The sequence below is a fragment of the Chelonia mydas genome, chromosome 6 (genome assembly GCF_015237465.2).
Source record: "Chelonia mydas isolate rCheMyd1 chromosome 6, rCheMyd1.pri.v2, whole genome shotgun sequence".
Taxonomy (NCBI): Eukaryota; Metazoa; Chordata; order Testudines; family Cheloniidae; genus Chelonia; species Chelonia mydas.
Genome location: NC_051246.2, coordinates 1,038,991 through 1,060,572, shown reverse-complemented (window position 1 = coordinate 1,060,572; position 21,582 = coordinate 1,038,991). Strand labels below are relative to the sequence as shown.

The window sequence follows — 21,582 nt, the reverse complement described above, 5'->3', positions numbered from 1 at the left end:
CAGCTCTGGGAGGGGAGTGAGGTCTGGTGGGTTAGAAGGGACTGGGAGGCAGGACACCGGGGTTCTCACCCAGCCTGGGGAGGGGAGTGGGGTCTAGTAGGGTAGAGTGGGGGTGGGGGGTTGGGAGGCAGGACTCCTGGGTTCTCTCTCAGCTTGGGGAGGGATAAAGCAGCATCATATTCTGGGAACCACATGCCAGTTCCTCTTTCCAGCTAGAGGTTTCAGAGACCACAATATCAGCTCCCACACTCCTCCCCCCACTCCGCCTTCCTGCCCAGCTGGGAAAGGAGCCTCTGTTCTCCCCACTGCTCAGACCCCCCAAAGACTCTGGGGCCATGGAACATGTCCCCTTCCTCCTCCTCCTCCTCCTCCTCCGACACGGCCTGTGTGGTAAGAAATTCCTCCTCCACCTCCCCGGGGGCCTGGGCCCTCCTTAACTCTGACTCTGCCCTCACTCACCCAGCCCAGCCCTGCCCCCCAGCCCTGCGAGTGCCCCTCACTCCTGACCCGCAGCCCCGTTAGCCCAGCCCTGCCCCCCCAGCCCTGCCAGTGACCCTCACTCCCGACCCACAGCCCCGTTAGCCCAGCCCTGGGCTCCCCGCAGCCCTGCAGGTGCCCCTCACTCCCATCCCGCAGCCCCCTGCTAGCCCAGCTCTGCCCCCCCAGCCCTGCCAGTCCCCCTCACGCCCAACCTGCAGCCCCCTGCCAGCCCAGCTCTGCCCCCCCAGCCCTGCCAGTCCCCCTCACGCCCGACCCGCAGCCCCCTGCCAGCCCAGCTCTGCCCCCCCAGCCCTGCAGGTGCCCCCCACTCCTGTCCCGCAGCCCCCTGCTTTTTCTCTCCCAGATGCAGTTTGTGGGGATGCAGAAGGTATCCAAGGGGGTGAGGTCGTGTACCCCAAGATCCGAACCAATGGCAGCATCCTGGAGTATCGCTGCCCCCCGAACAGCTACGCCTACCCTGTGAGCTGGAGGGTCTGTCAGTCTAGCGGGAAGTGGTCACCTCTGAGGAATGCCTTCGAGTCAGCCCAGAGACCCTCCTGCATCAGTGAGTAGAACCCAGGAGTCCTGGCTCCCAGCACCCTCTGCTCTAACCACTAGACTCCCATTCCCCTCCCAGAGCTGGGGAGAGAACCCAGACATCCTGGCTCCCAGCCCCCACTCCCCTCCCAGAGCCGGGGAGAGAACCCAGACATCCTGGCTCCCAGCCCCCACTCCCCTCCCAGAGCTGGGGAGAGAACCCAGGCATCCTGGCTCCCAGCTCCCACTCCCCTCCCAGAGCCGGGGAGAGAACCCAGGAGTCCTAGCTCCCAGCCCAGCCTGCTCTAACCCACTCGACCCCCCTCCGCTCTGAGAACCCAGGAGTCCTGTGCCTCCCCTCTCTCCGCTGCAGCCTACACCTGCACTGGCTACATCACCTTCGAGAACGGGTGGCACCAGCCTCGGCAGAACAAGTACCGGGTCGGGGACACGATCACCTTCCACTGCCAGCCCGGGCACCGGCTCTTCGGCGCAGCCCGCCGCACCTGCCTGGCCAACGGCGAGTGGAGCGGCCGCACGGCTGTGTGCGACCCCGAGGGTGAGTGGGGCTGGGCGGGGGCTGGGAGCCAGGACGCCTGGGTTCTCCAGGCTCTGGGTGGGGAGTGGGGGCTGGTGGTTAGAGCAGTGGGGTCGGGAATCGCCCATTCCCATCTATCCCCACTCTGTGGGGACTCCCGACCATGCAGCCCCTACCCCGGGTGGTTAATGCAGCTGGGGTCTGTCTCCCTGCAGACTCCCTGTGCCCCTGGCCGGGCATCCCCCTTGGGGGGCATCGCCAGGGCCACGTCTTCGAGCCAGGCCGAGCCGTGAGATTCACCTGCCTCCGGGAGCTGGTGCTGCGGGGCTCTCCCCGCCGCGTCTGCCAGAACTCGGGCCAGTGGTCGGGGGAGGAGCCACGCTGTGAGGGTGAGTCGCACGCCGAGCCCCAGCTGTCCCCCTGACCCTGGGGTCCTTCTGTCCCTTGTGTGTCTGTCTTTCCATCCGCCCCATGTCTGCATCCATCCAACCCCCTTCCAGCCACCCAGCACTGGGCCCCCTCCCGTGGTTCCCAAGGGATGGTCTGTACTGTACCCCATTGGGGTGGCTGTCCAGGCCCCCGCATCCCATGGGGGTCTCCCTGCACCCCACCCCCATCCGTACCGCCTGCTGACCTGCTCTGAACCCCCAGGCCGCTACGCCTACGACAACGTGAGCTCTGTGGCCAAGCACCTGGACATGTCAGAAGAAATCACGGCGCACGCACGAACAGGTCAGGGTCAGCGTGTTGCCCCCCATCCTGGGGGGCACCGGCCCCTGCTCACCACCCCCAACATGCTCAGCCAGGAGCCCCAAGGACTGGGAGGCCCAAGCCCAGCCCCAAAGATCCACTTGGGCATCCCGCAGGCATCGGCAGGGCTCTGACGGTAAGAGCCAGGCGGGCAGCTGTGAGGAACCACAGCACAGACCCTCCACCTGCCCTAGGCAGGGCACCTGGGGGGCACGGACACTAGCTGGGGGCTGCTCGGGCCCCCTGCCCAGGGCAGGTGGAGGGCCCCAGCCTCCCCACAGCGGCCCGCCCGGGCTCTGGAGGGTGGGTGCCCCAGAGCCAAAGCCTGGCTCCAGTAAGGAGAGCCCTGCAAATCCATGGCGCTCCACAGATCGGAAGCAGAGAGATTTTTCTATCCGTGCAGGGCTCTAGTCTTCTGGATCAGGACAGTGGATGAGGGAGAGGCAGTGAGGGAGTAGGGGGATGGATGGGAGAATGGATGGATGGACAGATGGATGGATGGGATGGATGGCAGGGGAGATGGATGCATGATGGCAGGGGAAATGGATGGATGGATGGATGGATGGATGGATGGATGGATATAAGGCAGGGGGGATGGATGAGATGGATGGATGGATGGATGGATGGGTGGATGGGTGGATGGATGGATATAAGGCAGGGGGGATGGATGAGATGGATGGATCACATGGGGGATGGATGGATGGATGGATGGATCACATGGGGGATGGATGGATGGATGGATGGATGGATGGCATGGGAGGTGGGGGGATGGATGGATGGATGGATGGATGGATGGATGGATGGATGGATGGACAGGCAGACAGCAGGGGTAGCTCCCATGCGGATTAGCTGGTTGTCCCTGACTGCTGATCTCAAAACCCCTTTTTTCCCTCTAGCCGTCTCGTCCCAGCCGGGGTTGCCCAAGGCCATGGCAGGGGGCTGGGGACCCTGAGGGCTGTGGGGGAGGCTCCTTTCCTGTCTTTGTCTAACTCACCCCCACCCCCAGGCGCCAACATATACTTTGTCGTGCACACATCGGGCAGCGTCGGGGCCGAGAATGTGAAAATAAGTGGGGAATTCATCATCGCCGTCATGGAGCAGGTAAGCGGAGGCCAGCGCTGCCGGTGCCCCTCACTCCTGACTCACAGCCCCCTGCTAGCCCAGCCCTGCCCCACAGCACTCCCAGTGCCCCTCACTCCCGACTCACAGACCCCTGCTTGCCCAGCCCTGCCCCCCCACAGCTCTGCCGGTGCCCCTCACTCCCAGCCCGCAGCCCCCTGCTAGCCCAGCCGTGCTCCCCAGCCCTGCCAGTGCGCCTCACTCCCCACCCGCAGCCCCCTGCTAGCCCAGCCCTTCCTCCCCGACACACTAACACTGGGGCTCTCGCAGGCCACCCGGGTCTCTGACAAAGTCTGGTTCACAGTGGTGGCATTCGCCAGCTCTGCCCAGCGGGTATCGGTTCTGACCCAGAGTCCCGCAGAAGTGGAGGCGGCCTGGGAGCAGTTCCAGAACACAAGTGAGTTGTGGGTCCTGGCACTGGGTTGTGTTCTATGTTGTGTTTCACTGCGTTGGGGGGCGCTGAGTGTTGTGGGTTAACTTGCGTTGCTGTGTGATGCCATTCCTGCTGTGTAGCTGTGTGGTGGTGATGGGGTTGTCATTGTGTTGTTGCATCATGTCATGTCATTGTGGTGATGAGGTTGTTGTGTGTTGGTTAGCCATGCTGTGGTAATGGGGTTATCACTGTGTTGCGGTCATGGGGTTGATGTGTGTTGTGGTCTGTTGTGTTGTCAGTGTTGTGCTGGTGTGGTAAGCTGTGTTGTGTCATTGTGTTGGGGTGACGGGATTGTCTTTGTGCTGTTGCGGTGACACGATCGTCCTTGTGTGTTGTTTTAGGTTGACAGGGTTGTCATTTTGTTATTGCATGTTGGGTTGTGTCATCTTCCTGTGGCGACAGGGATGTTGTATTGTGACGATGGTCTTGTCCTTGTGTGTTGTGTTCTGTTTACAGGGTCATCACTGTGTGTTGTGATGTGGTGTTGTGGTGCCAGGGCTGCTGTTGTGTGGTGACGGAGTTGTCATTGTGGTGCAGTGTTGTGTTGATGGGGATGTGTGTTGGGGGTGACAGGTTTGTCCTGGTATTGTTGGCGTGGTGGGGTTGTTGTGCTGGGATGAGGGGGTAGTCATTGTGTTGTTGTGCTGTGCTGTCGTGATGGGGTTGTCAGTGTGTGTTGTGTTGTCAGGGTAACGGGTTTGCCCTGGTGGTGTTGTGCTGGGATGAGGGGGTAGTCATTGTGTTGTTGTGCTGTGCTGTCGTGATGGGGTTGTCAGTGTGTGTTGTGTTGTCAGGGTAACGGGTTTGCCCTGGTGGTGTTGTGCTGGGATGAGGGGGTAGTCATTGTGTTGTTGTGCTGTGCTGTCGTGATGGGGTTGTCAGTGTGTGTCGTGTTGTCAGGGTAACGGGTTTGCCCTGGTGGTGTTGTGTTGGGATGAGGGGGTAGTCATTGTGTTGTTGTGCTGTGCTGTCGTGATGGGGTTGTCAGTGTGTGTTGTGTTGTCAGGGTAACGGGTTTGCCCTGGTGGTGTTGTGTTGGGATGAGGGGGTAGTCATTGTGTTGTTGTGTTGTGCTGTGGTGATGGGGCTGTCAGTGTGTGTCGTGTTGTCAGGGTAACGGGTTTGCCCTGGTGGTGTTGTGTTGCCGGGTGGTGGTGGCCTTGTCACTGTGCTGTCGTACGGTGTTGTGGAGGGCCGTTGTCTCAATGGGCCGTGGTGAGGGGGTTGCTGCCCGCTGGGTTGTGTGTCGTGGTGACAGGCTTGTGGTGTATTGTGTTGCTGGAGGGTTACACTGGATGGCGGGGGTGACAGGGTTGTGTGTGTTGTGTTGTTGTGGTGACGGGGTTGTCGTGTCCCACCCCCAGACAGCTTCACCCAGCGAGGCACCAACGTGGGGGGGGCGCTGGGACAGGTTCTGTCCCTGATCCAGACGGCGCCGCCCAGAACCAGCGCCAGGAAACACATCGTGGTGCTGATCACAACCGGTGAGACAGACCCCCCATGGGGCAGATACCCCCCCGGGGCACACATTTGGGGTGAACACCCCCATAGACCTTCCTGCCTCTGGGGATCCCCCCAGACATCCCCGCCCTAGGACCCCCAGGGACCTCCATGCCCCCTCAGCCCCCCACTCTCCCTGGCACCCCCAGCAACCCAAGGGCTAGTGCACAGGGATAGGATCCCAGCCCAGCCCCCCACCCCCACCCCATTGGGGGGCATCTTGGCTCAGGTTCCTCCTTCCTGCCCCACCAGGGAGACACAATGTGGGGCTGGACCCAGCCAGGGTGTCAGAGCAAATCCAGGAGGCCATCCCCAACCCGGAACAAAACCTGGGTAAGTGGACACGGTAACAGGGAATGGGGCAGGGGCCTGTCCCCTCTAGGGGGCGCCAGCTCCCATCCGGCCCCAGGGCAGCGCCTGGCTGGCTCAGGGGGGCAGGGAATGGGGCAGGGGCCTGTCCCCTCTAGGGGGTGCCGGCTCCCATCCGGCCCCAGGGCAGGGCCTGGCTGGCTCAGGGGGGCAGGGAATGGGGTGTGGGGCCTGTCCCCTCTAGGGAGCGCCAGCTCCCATCCGGCCCCAGGGCAGGGCCTGGCTGGCTCAGGGGGGCAGGGAATGGGGCGTGGGGCCTGTCTGCTCTAGGGGGTGCCGGCTCCCATCCGGCCCCAGGGCAGGGCCTGGCTGGCTCAGGGGGGCAGGGAATGGGGCGTGGGGCCTGTCCCCTTTGGGGGGGCGCCGGCTCCCATCCGGCCCCAGGGCAGGGCCTGGCTGGCTCAGGGGGGCAGGGAATGGGGCGTGGGGCCTTGTCCCTAGAGAGCACTCCCTAGTGACCCCCTCCACCCCACTCACCCCAGATATCTTCGCTCTGGGGGTCGGGGATGCCCACAAGGAGCAGATGGAGCGAATCGCCACGAAGGAGCCGGGAACCCAAAGATCCTTCTACCTGCAGAACTACGGAGACCTGGGGGCCCTCACCCAGCTGGTGTGGGGCTTGGGTGAGTGGGGGGCACTCCAGCTCTGGCAGGGGAGTGGGGTAGACCAGGGGAGGGGAGGGCTGGGAGCCAGGACACCTGGGTTCTCTCCCTGGCTCTGGGAGGGGAGTGGGGGCTGGTGGGTTAGAGCAGGGGGCTGGGAGCCAGGACTCCTGGGTTCTCTCCCAGCCCTGGGAGGGGAAGGGGATCCCTCCAGCCCCCTCAGCCCCTGCCTCTGTGTCTCCAGGCGAAGGACTCGGCTGTGGGGTGCGGGGCGTGGGGCAGAGCCAGTTCATCGGGCGGGTTTTCCGTGGGGAGCAGGTGGAGGAGAAGCAGTGGCCCTGGCAGGTGTCTCTGAAGCTCAAAGACCAGGTAGGAGGCCCCTCCTGGTCCCCTCCCCCCAGGCCGCCCTGTCTTCCCACCCCCTCCACTGAGCCTTCTTTCTCCCTCCCCCCACCAGAATCAACACAATAGGGGAGGGGGCTCGATCGTAGCCCCCTCCTGGATCCTGACCGCGGCCCACAACGTCTGGGACGCCGAGGCCGGGCGACCCATGGCCCCGGAGCAAGTGACTGTGCTTGTAGGTGAGACTGGCGCTAGGGGGCGCCCGGGGTCAAGGGCCTCGGCAGGGGGCGCTATGCCCTGGGGAGCAGGCGGGGGGCTGGGTGGGGTGGCAGGGGGCTGGGCAGGGGTTGCCATGCTGTGGGGGGCTGACAGGCGTGTCTGTGACCCCAGGGCTGACCACCATCCAAAAGGAGTCCCTGGGCCTCCCCGTGGGGCAAATCATCGTCCACGAGGGGTACAAAGGGTTCTCGGATTTCAACTTCGACATCGCGCTGCTCAGCCTCACCCGCCCTCTGGCCTTCACCCCCAAAATCCGGTGAGACTCCCGCCGGACTCCTGGGTTCTCCCCCCAGCTCTGGGAGGGGAGTGGGGTCTGGTGGGTTAGAGCAGGGGGAGCTGGGAGCCAGGACTCCTGGGTTCTCCCCCCAGCTCTGGGAGGGGAGTGGGGTCTGGTGGGTTAGAGCAGGGGGAGCTGGGAGCCAGGACTCCTGGGTTCTCCCCCCAGCTCTGGGAGGGGAGTGGGGTCTGGTGGGTTAGAGCAGGGGGAGCTGGGAGCCAGGACTCCTGGGTTCTCTCCCCGGCTCTGGGAGGGGAGTGGGGGCTGGTGGGTTAGAGCAGGGGGCGCTGGGAGCCAGGACTCCTGGGTTCTCCCCCCAGCTCTGGGAGGGGAGTGGGGGCTGGTGGGTTAGAGCAGGGGGAGCTGGGAGCCAGGACTCCTGGGTTCTCCCCCCGGCTCCGGAAGGGGAGCAGCGACTGACTCTGTGGTGCCGTCCCAGGCCTGTCTGTCTCCCCTGCACCGCGGAGATGAGCCACATCCTGGACCTGCCGGCGGCCGGCTGGGAGGAGACGTGCGCGTACCAAGGTCAGCAGGGGAGGCTGCGGGTGGTGGGAGGGAAGGAAGCCCGGGGTCAGCCTGGCCCCCTGACCTGTGGCTCCCCCCAGGCGGGATCCTGACGGGGCACGGCGGGGAGCAGGAGGAGAGAGAAATCCGGGGCGTCATCACCGGCTGGGGGAAGATGGCCAGCCGGCCGCAGGGGACCAGCAAGCTGCAGCAGGCCGAGGTGGTGATCCAGGTACGGGCAGCACCCCCGGGGGGCCACACACAACATGGGCAGCAGGGGGCACACGCACAGAGCAGCGCCCGTCCCCGCCAGCAGGGGGCGGGGGGGGGACACGCACAGAACAGCGCCCGTCCCCGCCAGCAGGGGGCCGCGGGGGGGGGGGACACGCGCAGAGCAGGGCCCGTCCCCGCCAGCAGGGGGCCGCGGGGGGGACACGCGCAGAGCAGGGCCCGTCCCATCCAGCAGGGGGCCGCGGGGGGCACGCGCGCAGAGCGGGGCCCGTCCCCGCCAGCAGGGGGCGCGGGGGGGACACGCACAGAGCAGCGCCCGTCCCCGCCAGCAGGGGGCGGGGGGGGGGGACACGCACAGAGCAGGGCCCGTCCCCGCCAGCAGGTGGCCGCGGGGGGCACGCGCGCAGAGCAGGGCCCGTCCCCGCCAGCAGGGGCCGCGGGGGGGACACGCGCAGAGCAGGGCCCGTCCCCGCCAGCAGGGGCCGCGGGGGGCACGCGCGCAGAGCAGGGCCCGTCCCCGCCAGCAGGTGGCCGCGGGGGGCACGCGCGCAGAGCAGGGCCCGTCCCCGCCAGCAGGGGGCGCGGGGGGCACGCGCGCAGAGCAGGGCCCGTCCCCGCCAGCAGGTGGCCGCGGGGGGCACGCGCGCAGAGCAGCGCCCGTCCCCGCCAGCAGGGGGCGCGGGGGGCACGCGCGCAGAGCAGGGCCCGTCCCCGCCAGCAGGTGGCCGCGGGGGGCACGCGCGCAGAGCAGCGCCCGTCCCCGCCAGCAGGGGGCCGCGGGGGGGACACGCGCAGAGCGGGGCCCGTCCCCGCCAGCAGGGGGCCGCGGGGGGCACGCGCGCAGAGCGGGGCCCGTCCCCGCCAGCAGGGGGCGCGGGGGGGACACGCACAGAGCAGCGCCCGTCCCCGCCAGCAGGGGGCGGGGGGGGGGACACGCACAGAGCAGGGCCCGTCCCCGCCAGCAGGGGGCGCGGGGGGGACACGCACAGAGCAGCGCCCGTCCCATCCAGCAGGTGGCCGCGGGGGGCACGCGCAGAGCAGCGCCCGTCCCCGCCAGCAGGGGGCCGCGGGGGGCACGCGCGCAGAGCAGGGCCCGTCCCCACCAGCAGGAGGCCGCGGGGGGCACGCGCAGAGCAGGGCCCGTCCCCGCCAGCAGGGGGCCGCGGGGGGGACACGCGCAGAGCAGCGCCCGTCCCCGCCAGCAGGGGGCCGCGGGGGGGACACGCGCAGAGCAGCGCCCGTCCCCGCCAGCAGGGGGCCGCGGGGGGGACACGCGCAGAGCAGCGCCCGTCCCCGCCAGCAGGGGACCGCGGGGGGGACACGCGCAGAGCGGGGCCCGTCCCCGCCAGCAGGGGGCCGCGGCGGGGACACGCGCAGAGCGGGGCCCGTCCCCGCCAGCAGGGGCCGCGGGGGGGACACGCGCAGAGCAGGGCCCGTCCCCGCCAGCAGGGGCCGCGGGGGGGACACGCGCAGAGCAGGGCCCGTCCCCGCCAGCAGGGGGCGCGGGGGGCACGCGCGCAGAGCAGGGCCCGTCCCCGCCAGCAGGGGGCGCGGGGGGCACGCGCGCAGAGCAGGGCCCGTCCCCGCCAGCAGGGGGCGCGGGGGGCACGCGCGCAGAGCAGGGCCAGTCCCCGCCAGCAGGGGGCCGCGGGGGGGACGCGCGCAGAGCAGGGCCCGTCCCCGCCAGCAGGGGGCGCGGGGGGCACGCGCGCAGAGCAGGGCCCGTCCCCGCCAGCAGGGGGCGCGGGGGGGACGCGCGCAGAGCAGGGCCCGTCCCCGCCAGCAGGGGCCGCGGGGGGGACACGCGCAGAGCAGGGCCCGTCCCCGCCAGCAGGGGCCGCGGGGGGGACACGCGCAGAGCAGGGCCCGTCCCCGCCAGCAGCGGGCCGCGGGGGGGACACGCGCAGAGCAGCGCCCGTCCCCGCCAGCAGGGGGCCGCGGGGGGGACACGCGCAGAGCAGCGCCCGTCCCCGCCAGCAGGGGGCGCGGGGGGGACACGCGCAGAGCGGGGCCCGTCCCCGCCAGCAGGGGCCGCGGGGGGGCACGCGCGCAGAGCAGGGCCCGTCCCCGCCAGCAGGGGGCCGCGAGGGGGACACGCGCAGAGCAGCGCCCGTCCCCGCCAGCAGGGGGCGCGGGGGGGACACGCGCAGAGCAGCGCCCGTCCCCGCCAGCAGGGGGCGCGGGGGGGACACGCGCAGAGCAGGGCCCGTCCCCGCCAGCAGGGGGCCGCGGGGGGGACACGCGCAGAGCAGGGCCCGTCCCCGCCAGCAGGGGGCGCGGGGGGGACACGCGCAGAGCAGCGCCCGTCCCCGCCAGCAGGGGGCGCGGGGGGGACACGCGCAGAGCAGGGCCCGTCCCCGCCAGCAGGGGGCCGCGGGGGGGACACGCGCAGAGCAGGGCCCGTCCCCGCCAGCAGGGGGCACACGCGCACACACACCCCCTGGTGAGGGTGGGGTCTATTAACCCCTCACTCCCCTGCTCCCCTGTCTGGTTGCAGAGCCGCCCGCGCTGCCAGCAGGCGCTGAAAAATTTCACCTCCAACATGTTTTGTGGCGTAGGAGAGAAGGGTCAAGACGCCTGCCAGGGTGAGCCCCCCCCCCCCCCCCCGCTTCCCTCCCCTCTGGCTTCCCCCCACACCCTCTGCAGCCCGGCCCCTCCACTCCTCTCCTCCTCCAGTCGTCTGCTGGTCAGGCCCTGCGTTCACACTGCATCCTTGCGTTCATTCACCCCTCATCCCTCCCTCTGCTCCCTCCTTCCTTCCCTCCCCTTCCCCCCTTCATTCCTTCTCTTTCTTACATTCCTTGATTCATCCGAGCCCCCTTCTCTCTTTTCTTCCCTCCTTCCTTCTCTCTTTCAGGCTTCGCTTCATCGCTCTGTTCTTTCATTCTCTCCGCTCCTCCCCGCTGGATCCAGCCTCTTCCTTCCTCCACTCGGCCGGCTCCCTTCACTCTTCCCCTCCTTGGGTCCCTCCTTCCCGTCCCTCCTTCCCTTGCCCCTCGGCGCATTCACCTCTCCGCTCTGTGGTTCACTCCTTTCTTCCTCGGTTCCCCCATTCCTTTCTTGATTTCTTGGTCCATTCCTTCACGCTCCTCTTCCTTCGCTCCCCCTTTCCTGCGCTCCGGCTCCCCGCCCCCCGGATTTAAACCCTCGTGTCCCATCCCCCCGCCCCCCAGGTGACTCCGGGGGACCCTTCGTGGTGAAGCGAAACCAGCACTGGATACAGGTGAGACGCTCCCACACCGACGGACCCTCCCAGGGATGGGCCGACAGACACGGGGGAGGGCGGGGGGCCGGATCGAGCCCTTCCGCCCCCTCCCCCCCCCCCCCCGAATACCAACCTGTTCTCAGGAGTGTGGACACAAGACGACAAAATGTAATACAGACATTCACCACCAGAGGGCGATTAAAGACCTTCCGAAAGGAGTGAGGGGCACCGGCAGGGCTGGGGGGCAGGGCTGGGCTGGCAGGGGGCTGCGGGTCGGGAGTGAGGGGCACCGGCAGGCCTGGGGGGCAGGGCTGAGCTGGCAGGGGCTGCGGGTCGGGAGTGAGGGGCACCGGCAGGGCTGGGGGGCAGGGCTGGGCTGGCAGGGGGCTGCAGGTCGGGAGTGAGGGGCACCGGCAGGGCTGGGGGGCAGGGCTGGGCTGGCAGGGGGCTGCGGGTCGGGAGTGAGGGGCACCGGCAGGCCTGGGGGGCAGGGCTGGGCTGGCAGGGGGCTGCGGGTCGGGAGCGAGGGGCACTGGCAGAGCTGGGGGGCCTCAGGGCTGGGCTGGCAGGGGGCTGCGGGTCGGGAGTGGGGGGCACCGGCAGAGCTGGGGGGCAGGGCTGGGCTAGCAGGGGGCTGTGGGTCGGGAGTGAGGGGCACCGGCGGGGCTGGGGGGAGCAGGGCTGGGCTGGCAGGGGGCTGCGGGTCGGGAGTGAGGGGCACCGGCAGGGCCGGGGGGGCAGGGCTGGGCTGGCAGGGGGCTGCGGGTCGGGAGTGAGGGGCACCGGCGGGGGTGCGGGGGGCTGGGCTGGGCTGGCAGGGGGCTGCGGGTGGGGAGTGGGGGGCACCGGCAGGGCTGGGGGCAGGGCTAGGCTGGCAGGGGGCTGCGGGTGGGGAGTGGGGGGCACCGGCAGGGCTGGGGGCAGGGCTAGGCTGGCAGGGGGCTGCAGGTCGGGAGTGAGGGGCACCGGCAGGCCTGGGGGGCAGGGCTGGGCTGGCAGGGGGCTGCGGGTGGGGAGTGGGGGGCACCGGCAGGGCTGGGCTGGCAGGGGGCTGCGGGTGGGGAGCGAGGGGCACTGGCAGGGCTGGGGGGCAGGGCAGGGGGCTGCGGGTGGGGAGCGAGGGGCACCGGCAGGGCTGGGGGGCAGGGCAGGGGGCTGCGGGTGGGGAGCGAGGGGCACTGGCAGGGCTGGGGGGCAGGGCAGGGGGCTGCGGGTGGGGAGTGGGGGGCAGGGCTAGGCTGGCAGGGGGCTGCGGGTGGGGAGCGAGGGGCACCGGCAGGGCTGGGGGGCAGGGCTGGGGGGCAGGGCAGGGGGCTGCGGGTGGGGAGCGGGGTGGCCCAGCTCTGTCTTTGCCCCGCAGGTTGGCATCGTGAGCCATGGCTCCACCGAGCAGTGCGACGGGAGCTCCCTCGGGGCTTACACCAGCGTCCCGCGGCTCATGGGCTGGATCAGGAAGAAGGTCCCGGAGCTGGGATTCGAGTGACTCCCCCCCACCGCCCCAACACACGCACCCTCAGGGCCGGGCACCCTTCCCCCGAGAAGGGCTGCCCCCCTTGGGACATGCTAGAACCCAGGCGTCCGAGCCTGGCACAGCTGGGCCCCCGGCGCCTCACGGTCTTTGTGCCTGGAACTAATAAAGCTTGTGGGATCTTTGAAACCATCTTACCTCCTGTCCTGAATTAAAGTGGTGTCTCCACTCCCCTCCCAGAGCCGGGAGAGAACCCAGGAGTCCTGGCTCCCCCCCACCCCCACACTGGACCCCACTCCCCTCCCTGAGCGGGGGAGAGAACCCAGGAGTCCTGGCTCCCAGCCCACCCCCCTAACCTCTAGACCCCACTCCCCTCCCAGAGCCGGGAGAGAACCCAGGAGTCCTGGCTCCCAGCTCCCCCCCGCTCTACCCACTGGATCCCACTCCCCTCCCTGAGCTGGGGAGAGAACCCAGGAGTCCTGGCTACCCCCCCCCCACACACTGGACCCCAGTCCCCTCCCTGAGCTGGGGAGAGAACCCAGGAGTCCTGGCTCCCAGCCCACCCCCCTAACCTCTAGACCCCACTCCCCTCCCAGAGCCGGGAGAGAACCCAGGAGTCCTGGCTCCCAGCTCCCCCCCGCTCTACCCACTGGATCCCACTCCCCTCCCTGAGCTGGGGAGAGAACCCAGGAGTCCTGGCTCCCAGACCCCCCGCTCTACCCACTGGACCCCACTCCCCTCCCTGACCTGGGGAGAGAACCCAGGAGTCCTGGCTCCCAGACCCCCGGCTCTACCCACGGGACCCCACTCCCCTCCCTGACCTGGGGAGAGAACCCAGGAGTCCTGGCTCCCAGCCCACCCCCCTAACCACTAGACCCCACTCCCCTCCCAGAGCCGGGAGAGAACCCAGGAGTCCTGGCTCCCAGCCCCCCCCCCCCCGCTCTACCCACTGGACCCCACTCCCCTCCCAGAGCCGGGAGAGAACCCAGGAGTCCTGGCTCCCAGCCACTGCCCGGCTCCGCCCCTCTCCTTGCCGGGACGGATCCGCGGGGGCGTCTCTCCGGGCTGAGCCAGGAAGGGTTTAAAGTTTGGGAAGTCGAGTCACCGGCTCAGACCCCGCTCGCCGGACCCGCCGCCAGCGATGGAGATTTGGGGGGGCCTCGCCATGGTGCTGCTCGTGCTTCTGGGGGGCGCCTGGGGCGAGCCGGCCGGAGGTGAGGGGGGTCCCGGCCTGCGGGACGCACCTGGGGGGTACCTGGGAGATGTGGGGGGGGGAGTGGCTGAGTGGGGGGGTGCGGTGTCTGTGGGGTGGGGATAGTTGGGCGCCGGTGTCTGGGGGGGCGCTGTGGTTGTCTGAGCGGGGTCCCGGCGGGGGGGACTGCACAGGGCCGGGGGGCTGCCGGGGGCTCTGGGAGCTGGGTTGGGACGTGGTGGTGGGGTCAGGTGTGTCCTTGCCCGGGCAGGGAGGCCGTGGCTGGCTGGCGGGGGGGGCTGGTTCCCGGGGCGGGGGGGGGTGGCTGGCTGGCGGGGGGGGCTGGTTCCCGGGGCGGGGGGGGGGGGACTGGCTGGCGGGGGGGGCTGGTTCCCGGGGCGGGGGGGGGGGACTGGCAGGGGGGTGGGGAGGCTGGTTCCCGGACGGGGGGGATGCTTGGTTGGGGGGGGAGGCTGTGGTTGGCGGGGGAGGGGGGTTGTGTGATTGGCTGGGGGGCGGGGAGGCTGGTTTGGTGCCGGGGGGGGGGGGGGGGCTTAGACCCGCGTGTTCCTTTCTAATGAATGGGACCATGTGGCCACGCCCCCTCCCCGCCTCCCCATTGGCTACCGCTTGCGGGTGGGGGCGCAGTCTGGAAGGACCCCGGCGCTGCGATGTGGGGGAGCGGGAATATTGGGGGGCCGCCGATGGGGGAGCTGGAATATTGGGGGGCGGGGAACCCGGGGCTCAGGGAGCAGAAGTCGAGGCGCAGCCCCCCAAAAACCTCCCCTTCCAGGAGGTGGGAACTAGGGGAGAGGGCGGGGCCTGGGGACCCCCAGATTCCGTGCAGCCCCCCCCCCCACGTGCGCGGCAGGGGGCGGGGCTCGGGGACACGAACCCTAGCGCGGCGGGTGATTTCATTCATGGGATATGCCGGGGGGGGCGGGGGTGAGTCACCAGGCTCGTGACGTGACGTCACAGGGGGCGGGGCTGTTGAGCAATTCTGGATTGTCCAGTGGGGGGGGATCTGCCCCAGCCCCTCCCCCAACTCTGCGCCCCCCCCCCGAATCCCTTTCGCTGCAGCCCCCCAAAACATTCTGCCCCTTGCACCCCACCATCCCCCACGGCCGCCCTGACCCCCAGGATCCGCTGCCCCCCCAATTCCCTGCCCCAGAATAATTCTGCTGCTCCCCCACCCCCAAATCCTCCCAGGCCCCCCCGTACACCCCCTCAGATCCGCCGTCCCCAAGATCGGACCCCCCCATGTCTCCAAAATACTCTGCCCCCATCCTCCTTTGGCCCCCCAGCTCCGAGCCCCTCCCCTCAGTGTCTGCCCCATGAACCCCCCATTTCTTCTCCCCCACCCTCTCCCCGAAGTGACCTCTCCAGAAGATCCCCCCACCCTCTGCCGGTGCCCCTCACTCCCGACCCGCAGCCCCCTGCCAGCCCAGCCCTGCCCCCCCGGCCCTGCCGGTGCCCCTCGCTCCCGACCCACAGCCCCCTGCCAGCCCAGCCCTGCCCCCCCCCAGCCCTGCCGGTGCCCCTCACTCCCGACCCACAGCCCCCTGCCAGCCCAGCCCTGCCCCCCCGGCCCTGCCGGTGCCCCTCGCTCCCGACCCACAGCCCCCTGCCAGCCCAGCCCTGCCCCCCAGCCCTGCCGGTGCCCCTCACTCCCGACCCACAGCCCCCTGCCAGCCCAGCCCTGCCCCCCCGGCCCTGCCGGTGCCCCTCGCTCCCGACCCACAGCCCCCTGCCAGCCCAGCCCTGCCCCCCCGGCCCTGCCGGTGCCCCTCGCTCCCGACCCGCAGCCCCCTGCCAGCCCAGCCCTGCCCCCCCCCAGCCCTGCCGGTGCCCCTCACTCCCGACCCGCAGCCCCCTGCTAGCCCAGCCCTGCCCCCCCGGCCCTGCCGGTGCCCCCCACTCCTGACCCGCAGCCCCCTGCCCTGCTAGCCTGGCACCGCCAGGGTTGGGTTTCGGGGTTCATTCCTTCCCCATGAGTCGGGGTGAAATGTGACCCCCGGCTCCATCTGCCCCTGACGTACACCCGCTGGAAATAGGCCCCTTGTCATGTGGGGGGGGGATCAGAGCCCGGGGGGGGGAGCCTGGGGGCGTCGACGTTACAGGGTCCCTGGTCAGGTTTGTACTTTCCACAGTTTTAACTTTTTCTGTTCTCTCTCTTCTCTCCGTCCATCGCTGCCCTCCGCCTCTCTCCTTCCATTTCTCCCCTTCTTTCCTTCCTTTCCCATTCCTCCTTTCCCTTCTCGACCCCCACCCCGTCTTTCTTCTGCTCGGGGGGGCCTATTCCTCCTTTTCTGCCGGGTCATTCGTTCTTTGGTTTATTCCTTCCTTTGCCTTTCACCTTCATTCATTGTTTCCCTCTTTCATCTCTCTCCTTCCATTCCCTGTTTCCCTCCTTCGTTTTCTTTCCTGTCTCTGATTTTTCCTTCCCTCGGTCCCCTCTGTCGCTCGGGTTTATTCATTCTTCCGTCCCCTGGTCCCTTGTTCCCTTCTTCCCACCCCCGCAGGTACCTCCTGCCCGGGGGGCCAGTCCTGGAGCCCCGACCTGGACAAGTGCATGGATTGCACCATCTGCCTCCGACGCACCAAGAACGATTTCTGCGCCACGTGTATGTCCCCACCCTACCCACCCCCCAACTCCCACAATGCACTGGGGCTCTGGCCAAGGTGGTGGGGGGATCTGGGGGGCAGATGGAGGTGGGGAGGGTCTCAAGGATGGTGGGAGGGGGCGTCGGGGTGCGGGGCTGAGTGGAGGGTGATTCTAGGGGGGGGCTCTGGGTGGCGGCTGCTCTGGGGTGACTCGGGGGCCAGTGGGGGTGCTGGGAAGCCCCTTTTCCTCTTCCCCCCCCCCCATTAACCCAGCTCTCTCCTGTCTGCCCCCAGGTGGTGAGCCCCAGTCCCAGGACGCCCGGCTGTGGCTGGCCGTGGGGGGCACTGTGGGGGGAGTCGCTGTGCTTGGCCTGGTGGGGGGGGCCCTGCTATGGGCCCGCTGCCGCAAGAGGGAGAAATTCACCAGTGAGTGACCCACCCCCTGAATCCCAGAGCCACCCCATGCCCCGAAACTCCCTGAACCCCCATCCTGTGCCCCCCACATCCACCCCATCCCCAGCCTGCCAGCTCTTCCTCTCCCGAATCCCAGAACCACCCCATGCCCCCAAACTCCCTGAACCCCCATCCTGTGACCTCCACATCCACCCCATCCCCAGCCTGCCAGCTCTTCCTCTCCCGAATCCCAGAACCACCCCATGCCCCCAAACTCCCTGAACCCCCATCCTGTGACCCCCACATCCACCCCATCCCCTGCCCCCCAGATCTTTCTCTCCCCCAAATCCCAGACCCATCCCCCTCTCCACCTGCCCCCATCACCCTGATTCTGCCCATGGGCCTCCCAGAACCCCCCAAACTTCCCCCCCGACCTCCGCAGACTCCCACCCCACCTCCCCCCAACACCCCCAGTAACTCTCCCTACATCTCCTTTCCAGCCCCCATAGAAGAGACTGGAGGCCACTCGGGCGAAGAGTCACTCATAGATTGATGGTAAGAGACATCCATGGTGCCCCTCACTCCCGACCCGCAGCCCCCTGCCAGCCCAGCCCTGCCCCCCAGCCCTGCCGGTGCCCCTCACTCCTGACCCGCAGCCCCCTGCCAGCCCAGCCCTGCCCCCCCAGGTCTGCCGGTGCCCCTCACTCCTGACCCGCAGCCCCCTGCCAGCCCAGCTCTGAGCCCCCCCAGGTCTGCCGGTGCCCCTCACTCCCGACCCGCAGCCCCCTGCCAGCCCAGCCCTGGGCTCCCCTCCCACCTCTGCCGGTGCCCCTCACTCCCGACCCGCAGCCCTCTGCCAGCCCAGCCCTGCCCCCAGCCCGGCCGGTGCCCCCCACTCCTGACCCGCAGCCCCCTGCTAGCCCAGCCCTGCCCCCCCAGCCCTGCCGGTGCCCCTCACTCCCGACCTGCAGCCCCCTGCCCCCCCCAGCCCTGCCGGTGCCCCTCACTCCCGACCCGCAGCTCCCTGCTAGCCCAGCCCTGCCCCCCCCAGCTCTGCCGGTGCCCCTCACTCCTGACCCGCAGCCCCCTGCTAGCCCAGCCCTGCCCCCCCAGCTCTGCCGGTGCCCCTCACTCCTGACCCGCAGCCCCTGCTAGCCCAGCCCTGCTCCCCAGCTCTGCCAGTGCCCCTCACTCCCGACCCGCAGCCCCTGCTACCCCAGCCCTGCCCCCCAGCTCTGCCGGTGCCCCTCACTCCCGACCCGCAGCCCCTGCTACCCCAGCCCTGCCCCCCAGCTCTGCCGGTGCCCCTCACTCCCAACCCGCAGCCCCCTGCTAGCCCAGCACCCCCCCCAGCCCTGCCGGTGCCCCTCACTCCCGACCCGCAGCCCCCTGCTAGCCCAGCCCTGAGCCCCCCCAGCCCTGCCGGTGCTCCCCACTCCTGACCCGCAGCCCCCTGCTAGCCCAGCCCTGCCCCCCCCAGCTCTGCCAGTGCCCCCCACTCCCGACCCGCAGCCCCTGCCAGCCCAGTCCTGCCCCCCAGCCCTGCCGGTGCCCCTCACTCCCAACCCGCAGCCCCTGCCAGCCCAGTCCTGCCCCCCAGCCCTGCCGGTGCCCCTCACTCCCGACCCGCGGCCCCTGCCAGCCCAGTCCTGTCCCCCAGCCCTGCCCCCCCAGCTCTGCCGGTGCCCCCCACTCCCAACCCGCAGCCCCTGCCAGCCCAGCCGTGTGGCTGTGCCCTGGTCAGTCGGTTGGTTTATTTGTTCTTTCTCTGGCAGGTGACGCATCCGGTCTGGGCACCCACGGGGCAGAATTGGAGCCGTTAACTCTTGGGTCACTGCAGGGATCCCCTCAGCAGCCTTTGACCGACATCCCCCCGCAAACCCTGATTTTCACCGCACCCCAGAAAGGACTCTTGGAATTGGGAGGGGATGTTCTATTTTGCACAGCTCTGATGGGGCTTCTGGAGACCCCCAAATTTTCCCCTCACACATCGCGTTGCTAGCAAATATTGGGGGGTGTCCACTTGAAATACTGCCCGCCCCAGCCCTTGAGATGGGGGGCTGGAGGTTTCCCCATTAATGCCCCATATTGGGGCCTCTCCGGAATCATGGAAAATTTGCACTTCCCTGACTTAGGAAGGAGGGATCTGCCTCAGATTACAGGGGATCCTCCCTGAGACCCCAAAGCTCACATCTTGGGCGTTCCCTGTCAAGCAAACTGGGGTCCCTTTGAAATTTAGTGGACCTCTGTGACCCCAAACCTCAGATCTTGGGCTGCTATATAGGAATCTGGGGTCCCTTTGGGAGCATGCCAGTGTGAGATTTGGGGTGCCTTTAAATCTTGGGTAGAACTGCCCCCCTAGATCAGTGCCCCCCAAAATCAGACACTCTATTCCAGGCCCCTGGCCCTGTAAAGTAACTCTAAGGAACATTTTAACCTCGGGGTGGGGGGGTCAACCAAAGGTACCTCAAAACCTGTGTGTGTGTGTGTGTGTGTGTGTGTGTGTGTGTGTGTGTGTAAACCCAAAGGGGTCAGTATTGCTGGGAGGGGCATTTTTCCTCTCCAGGCTATTACCCCTGCCCCCCCAGTGAGTCGTCCCCCCCCCCCCACGTCCCCCTTTTCCCCAACCCCGCAAATACCAGTTTGTGCCCTGGAATGCGAGTGAATTCTCTGTATATAGGGACAGTGTAAATGTGTCTGAGAAAAGTTTAAATTCTCAAAGCAGGGTGGGGGCTGGGAGCCAGGACGCCTGGGTTCTCTCCCCAGCTCCGGGAGGCGGGGCAGGGCTGTATCCCAGGGGTGGGGTCCTTTTCTAGCTCGGAATAAGTCACCTGCTGTCTTCCAGGAGCCGCTCCGCCGGTGGCAGGGCCACCGAAGTGACAGGGTTTGGAGCTGCTATTTCTGTGGCATCCACCTAAATTCCCAGCCCCCCCCCCAGTCCCCATGTGTCTATTTATGTCGTTCACGCTAACAGCGTTTAACCTGCGGCTCTAGTAAGAAACTGGCTGGCGCCGAAGGAATCAAACTTTGTGGTTTCAAGAGAATTACAATAAAATCCTAATTTTTAAATTGAACGTTGAGCTTGGAGATGGAGCCGAGCCGGTGCCCCCTAGAGGGGAAACAGCCCACGTCCCCTCTCCCAGCTCTCTGGGGGGTCTCTCCTGGGGGCAGGGGGTGGGGGCTTTGTCTCTTCCCTTTCATTTCCTCCGCCTGCCCCTCCATTTCTCACCCCTTTCTTCCTCTTCCTCTTCCATTCTCTCCTTCCTGTCTCTTTCCCTTCCTCCCTTTCCCTCTTCTTTGCCTGGTTCCCTTTCTCTCAATGGCTCCCTTCTTTCATTCTTCCCCCTTTCCCTCTCTTCCTTTGCTTCATTTTCTCATTCCCTTCTGCCCCTCATGAAAAACTGTAATTCTTTCCCTCTGTTTCTCATTCCCCATCTTTCTTTCCCTGCTTTCTCATTCCTGTCCTCTCTTTCAGTCTTTTCCCTCTTTTTCCCGTTCCCTCTCTTCCCTTTCAGTCTCTGCCTCACTCCCTCGCTTTCCACTTTGCATTCATTCCTTCCCATCCCCCCACCTCTGACTCACCCCCCTGCTCACTTTCACCCCGGCAGCTCCTGCATTCCTGACCCATTGCTTCACCCCCCAGCCTCCCCCTCCAGTGACTCAGCCGCCCTGGGAGTCCAGGACCGCAGCCAGCCGGAGCCAAGAAGCTGAGGGCACTGCTGTGGGGAAGCTCACAGCACCAGCTCCTTGGCTGGTCACTGGTGCAGGGAGAGTCCCGGGGCTGGAGCCCCCTGCTGGGGGGGGCCGTGCTCTGGGGAGACCCCTGGGTGCTGGGGGGGCCGCTCGCAGCGCTCTGGGGAGACCCCCCGGCAGGGGCACTGCGGGGGGAAGCTCGCGGCAGGACTCGGCCCGTGCCAGGCAGGAGGTGGGAGGCGGAGCAGGGAAGTGGGGGCCGCCGGCCCGGGCCGCGCGTCATGCCGCAGGAATGCACCGGCCTGGCGCAACCCAGGAGAAACCCCGCCCGCGCCAAGGCGGGAGGCAGCCCGAGAAAAGGGGCTATTTATAGAAACAGCGGCACTCCGGCCGGGGACAGAACCCAGGCGTCCGGGCTCCCAGCCCCCGCTGCTCTAACCACCCGACCCCGCCCCCCTCCCAGAGCTGGGGTGAGAACCCAGGAGTCCTGGCTCCCAGCCCCCCCTGCTCTAACCACCAGACCCCACTCCCCCTGCAAAGAACCCAGGCGTCCTGGCTCCCCAGCTGAGACGGATTCAGCCCAGATCCCCAATCTCCCCCGCCCCCCCCAGAGGTGGGGGCAGCTGGGGGGCCAGGACCCATGGCCGGGGGCTCGGCTCGGAAAGGGTTAACTCCCGGGAGTGGGCGGAGCAGGGCCTTTGCCAAAGGGAAATTCTTAAGTTCAGGGCTTCTGTGAAGAGGGGATGAGTCAGCGGCGGGGGGGGGTCTGGGAGCCCAGAGTCGCTGGGCACAGAAAGCGCGGAGGGCTGGGAGCCAGGACTCCTGGGTTCTCTCCCCAGGTCTGGGAGGGGAGCGGGGGCTAGTGGGTTAGAGGGGGTGGGGCTAGGAGCCAGGACTCCTGGGTTCTCTCCCCAGGTCTGGGAGGGGAACGGGGGCTAGTGGGTTAGAGGGGGTGGGGCTAGGAGCCAGGACTCCTGGGTTCTCTCCCCAGGTCTGGGAGGGGAGCGGGGGCTAGTGGGTTAGAGGGGGTGGGGCTAGGAGCCAGGACTCCTGGGTTCTCTCCCCG

General features: G+C 68.1%; 2 protein-coding genes across 2 annotated transcripts; both read left to right on the top strand.

Annotated features, from left to right (window-relative positions):
• Nucleotides 1-207: 207 nt before the first annotated feature.
• LOC114022673 (complement factor B) lies at nt 208-12,826 on the top strand. Its single transcript, XM_037898776.2, has 18 exons — nt 208-390; nt 845-1,045; nt 1,391-1,576; nt 1,771-1,944; nt 2,207-2,287; nt 3,312-3,406; nt 3,695-3,821; nt 5,222-5,341; nt 5,610-5,690; nt 6,209-6,349; nt 6,573-6,697; nt 6,786-6,909; nt 7,061-7,205; nt 7,666-7,751; nt 7,832-7,962; nt 10,459-10,546; nt 11,135-11,184; nt 12,527-12,826. Exons 1-18 carry the CDS (start codon nt 336-338, stop codon nt 12,647-12,649), a joined length of 2,133 nt encoding a protein of 710 aa, XP_037754704.1. The 5' UTR covers nt 208-335; the 3' UTR covers nt 12,650-12,826.
• Nucleotides 12,827-13,658: 832 nt separating this feature from the next.
• Nucleotides 13,659-20,024, top strand: TNFRSF12A (TNF receptor superfamily member 12A). The gene is made up of 5 exons (XM_037898777.2): nt 13,659-13,848; nt 16,349-16,450; nt 16,725-16,856; nt 17,324-17,378; nt 18,599-20,024. Exons 1-4 carry the CDS (start codon nt 13,776-13,778, stop codon nt 17,374-17,376), a joined length of 360 nt encoding a protein of 119 aa, XP_037754705.1. The 5' UTR covers nt 13,659-13,775; the 3' UTR covers nt 17,377-17,378; nt 18,599-20,024.
• Nucleotides 20,025-21,582: the final 1,558 nt, after the last annotated feature.

Bases quoted from the DNA above. Each gene is read 5' to 3' on its own strand.
- LOC114022673 (XM_037898776.2), top strand. From the start codon at position 336: ATGGAACATGTCCCCTTCCTCCTCCTCCTCCTCCTCCTCCGACACGGC. The intron at 1,046-1,390 runs GTGAGTAGAACC...TCTCCGCTGCAG, and splicing joins CCAGAGACCCTCCTGCATCA to CCTACACCTGCACTGGCTAC. The intron at 10,547-11,134 runs GTGAGCCCCCCC...CCCGCCCCCCAG, and splicing joins GGGTCAAGACGCCTGCCAGG to GTGACTCCGGGGGACCCTTC.
- TNFRSF12A (XM_037898777.2), top strand. From the start codon at position 13,776: ATGGAGATTTGGGGGGGCCTCGCCATGGTGCTGCTCGTGCTTCTGGGG. The intron at 13,849-16,348 runs GTGAGGGGGGTC...CCACCCCCGCAG, and splicing joins CTGGGGCGAGCCGGCCGGAG to GTACCTCCTGCCCGGGGGGC. The intron at 16,451-16,724 runs GTATGTCCCCAC...GTCTGCCCCCAG, and splicing joins GAACGATTTCTGCGCCACGT to GTGGTGAGCCCCAGTCCCAG.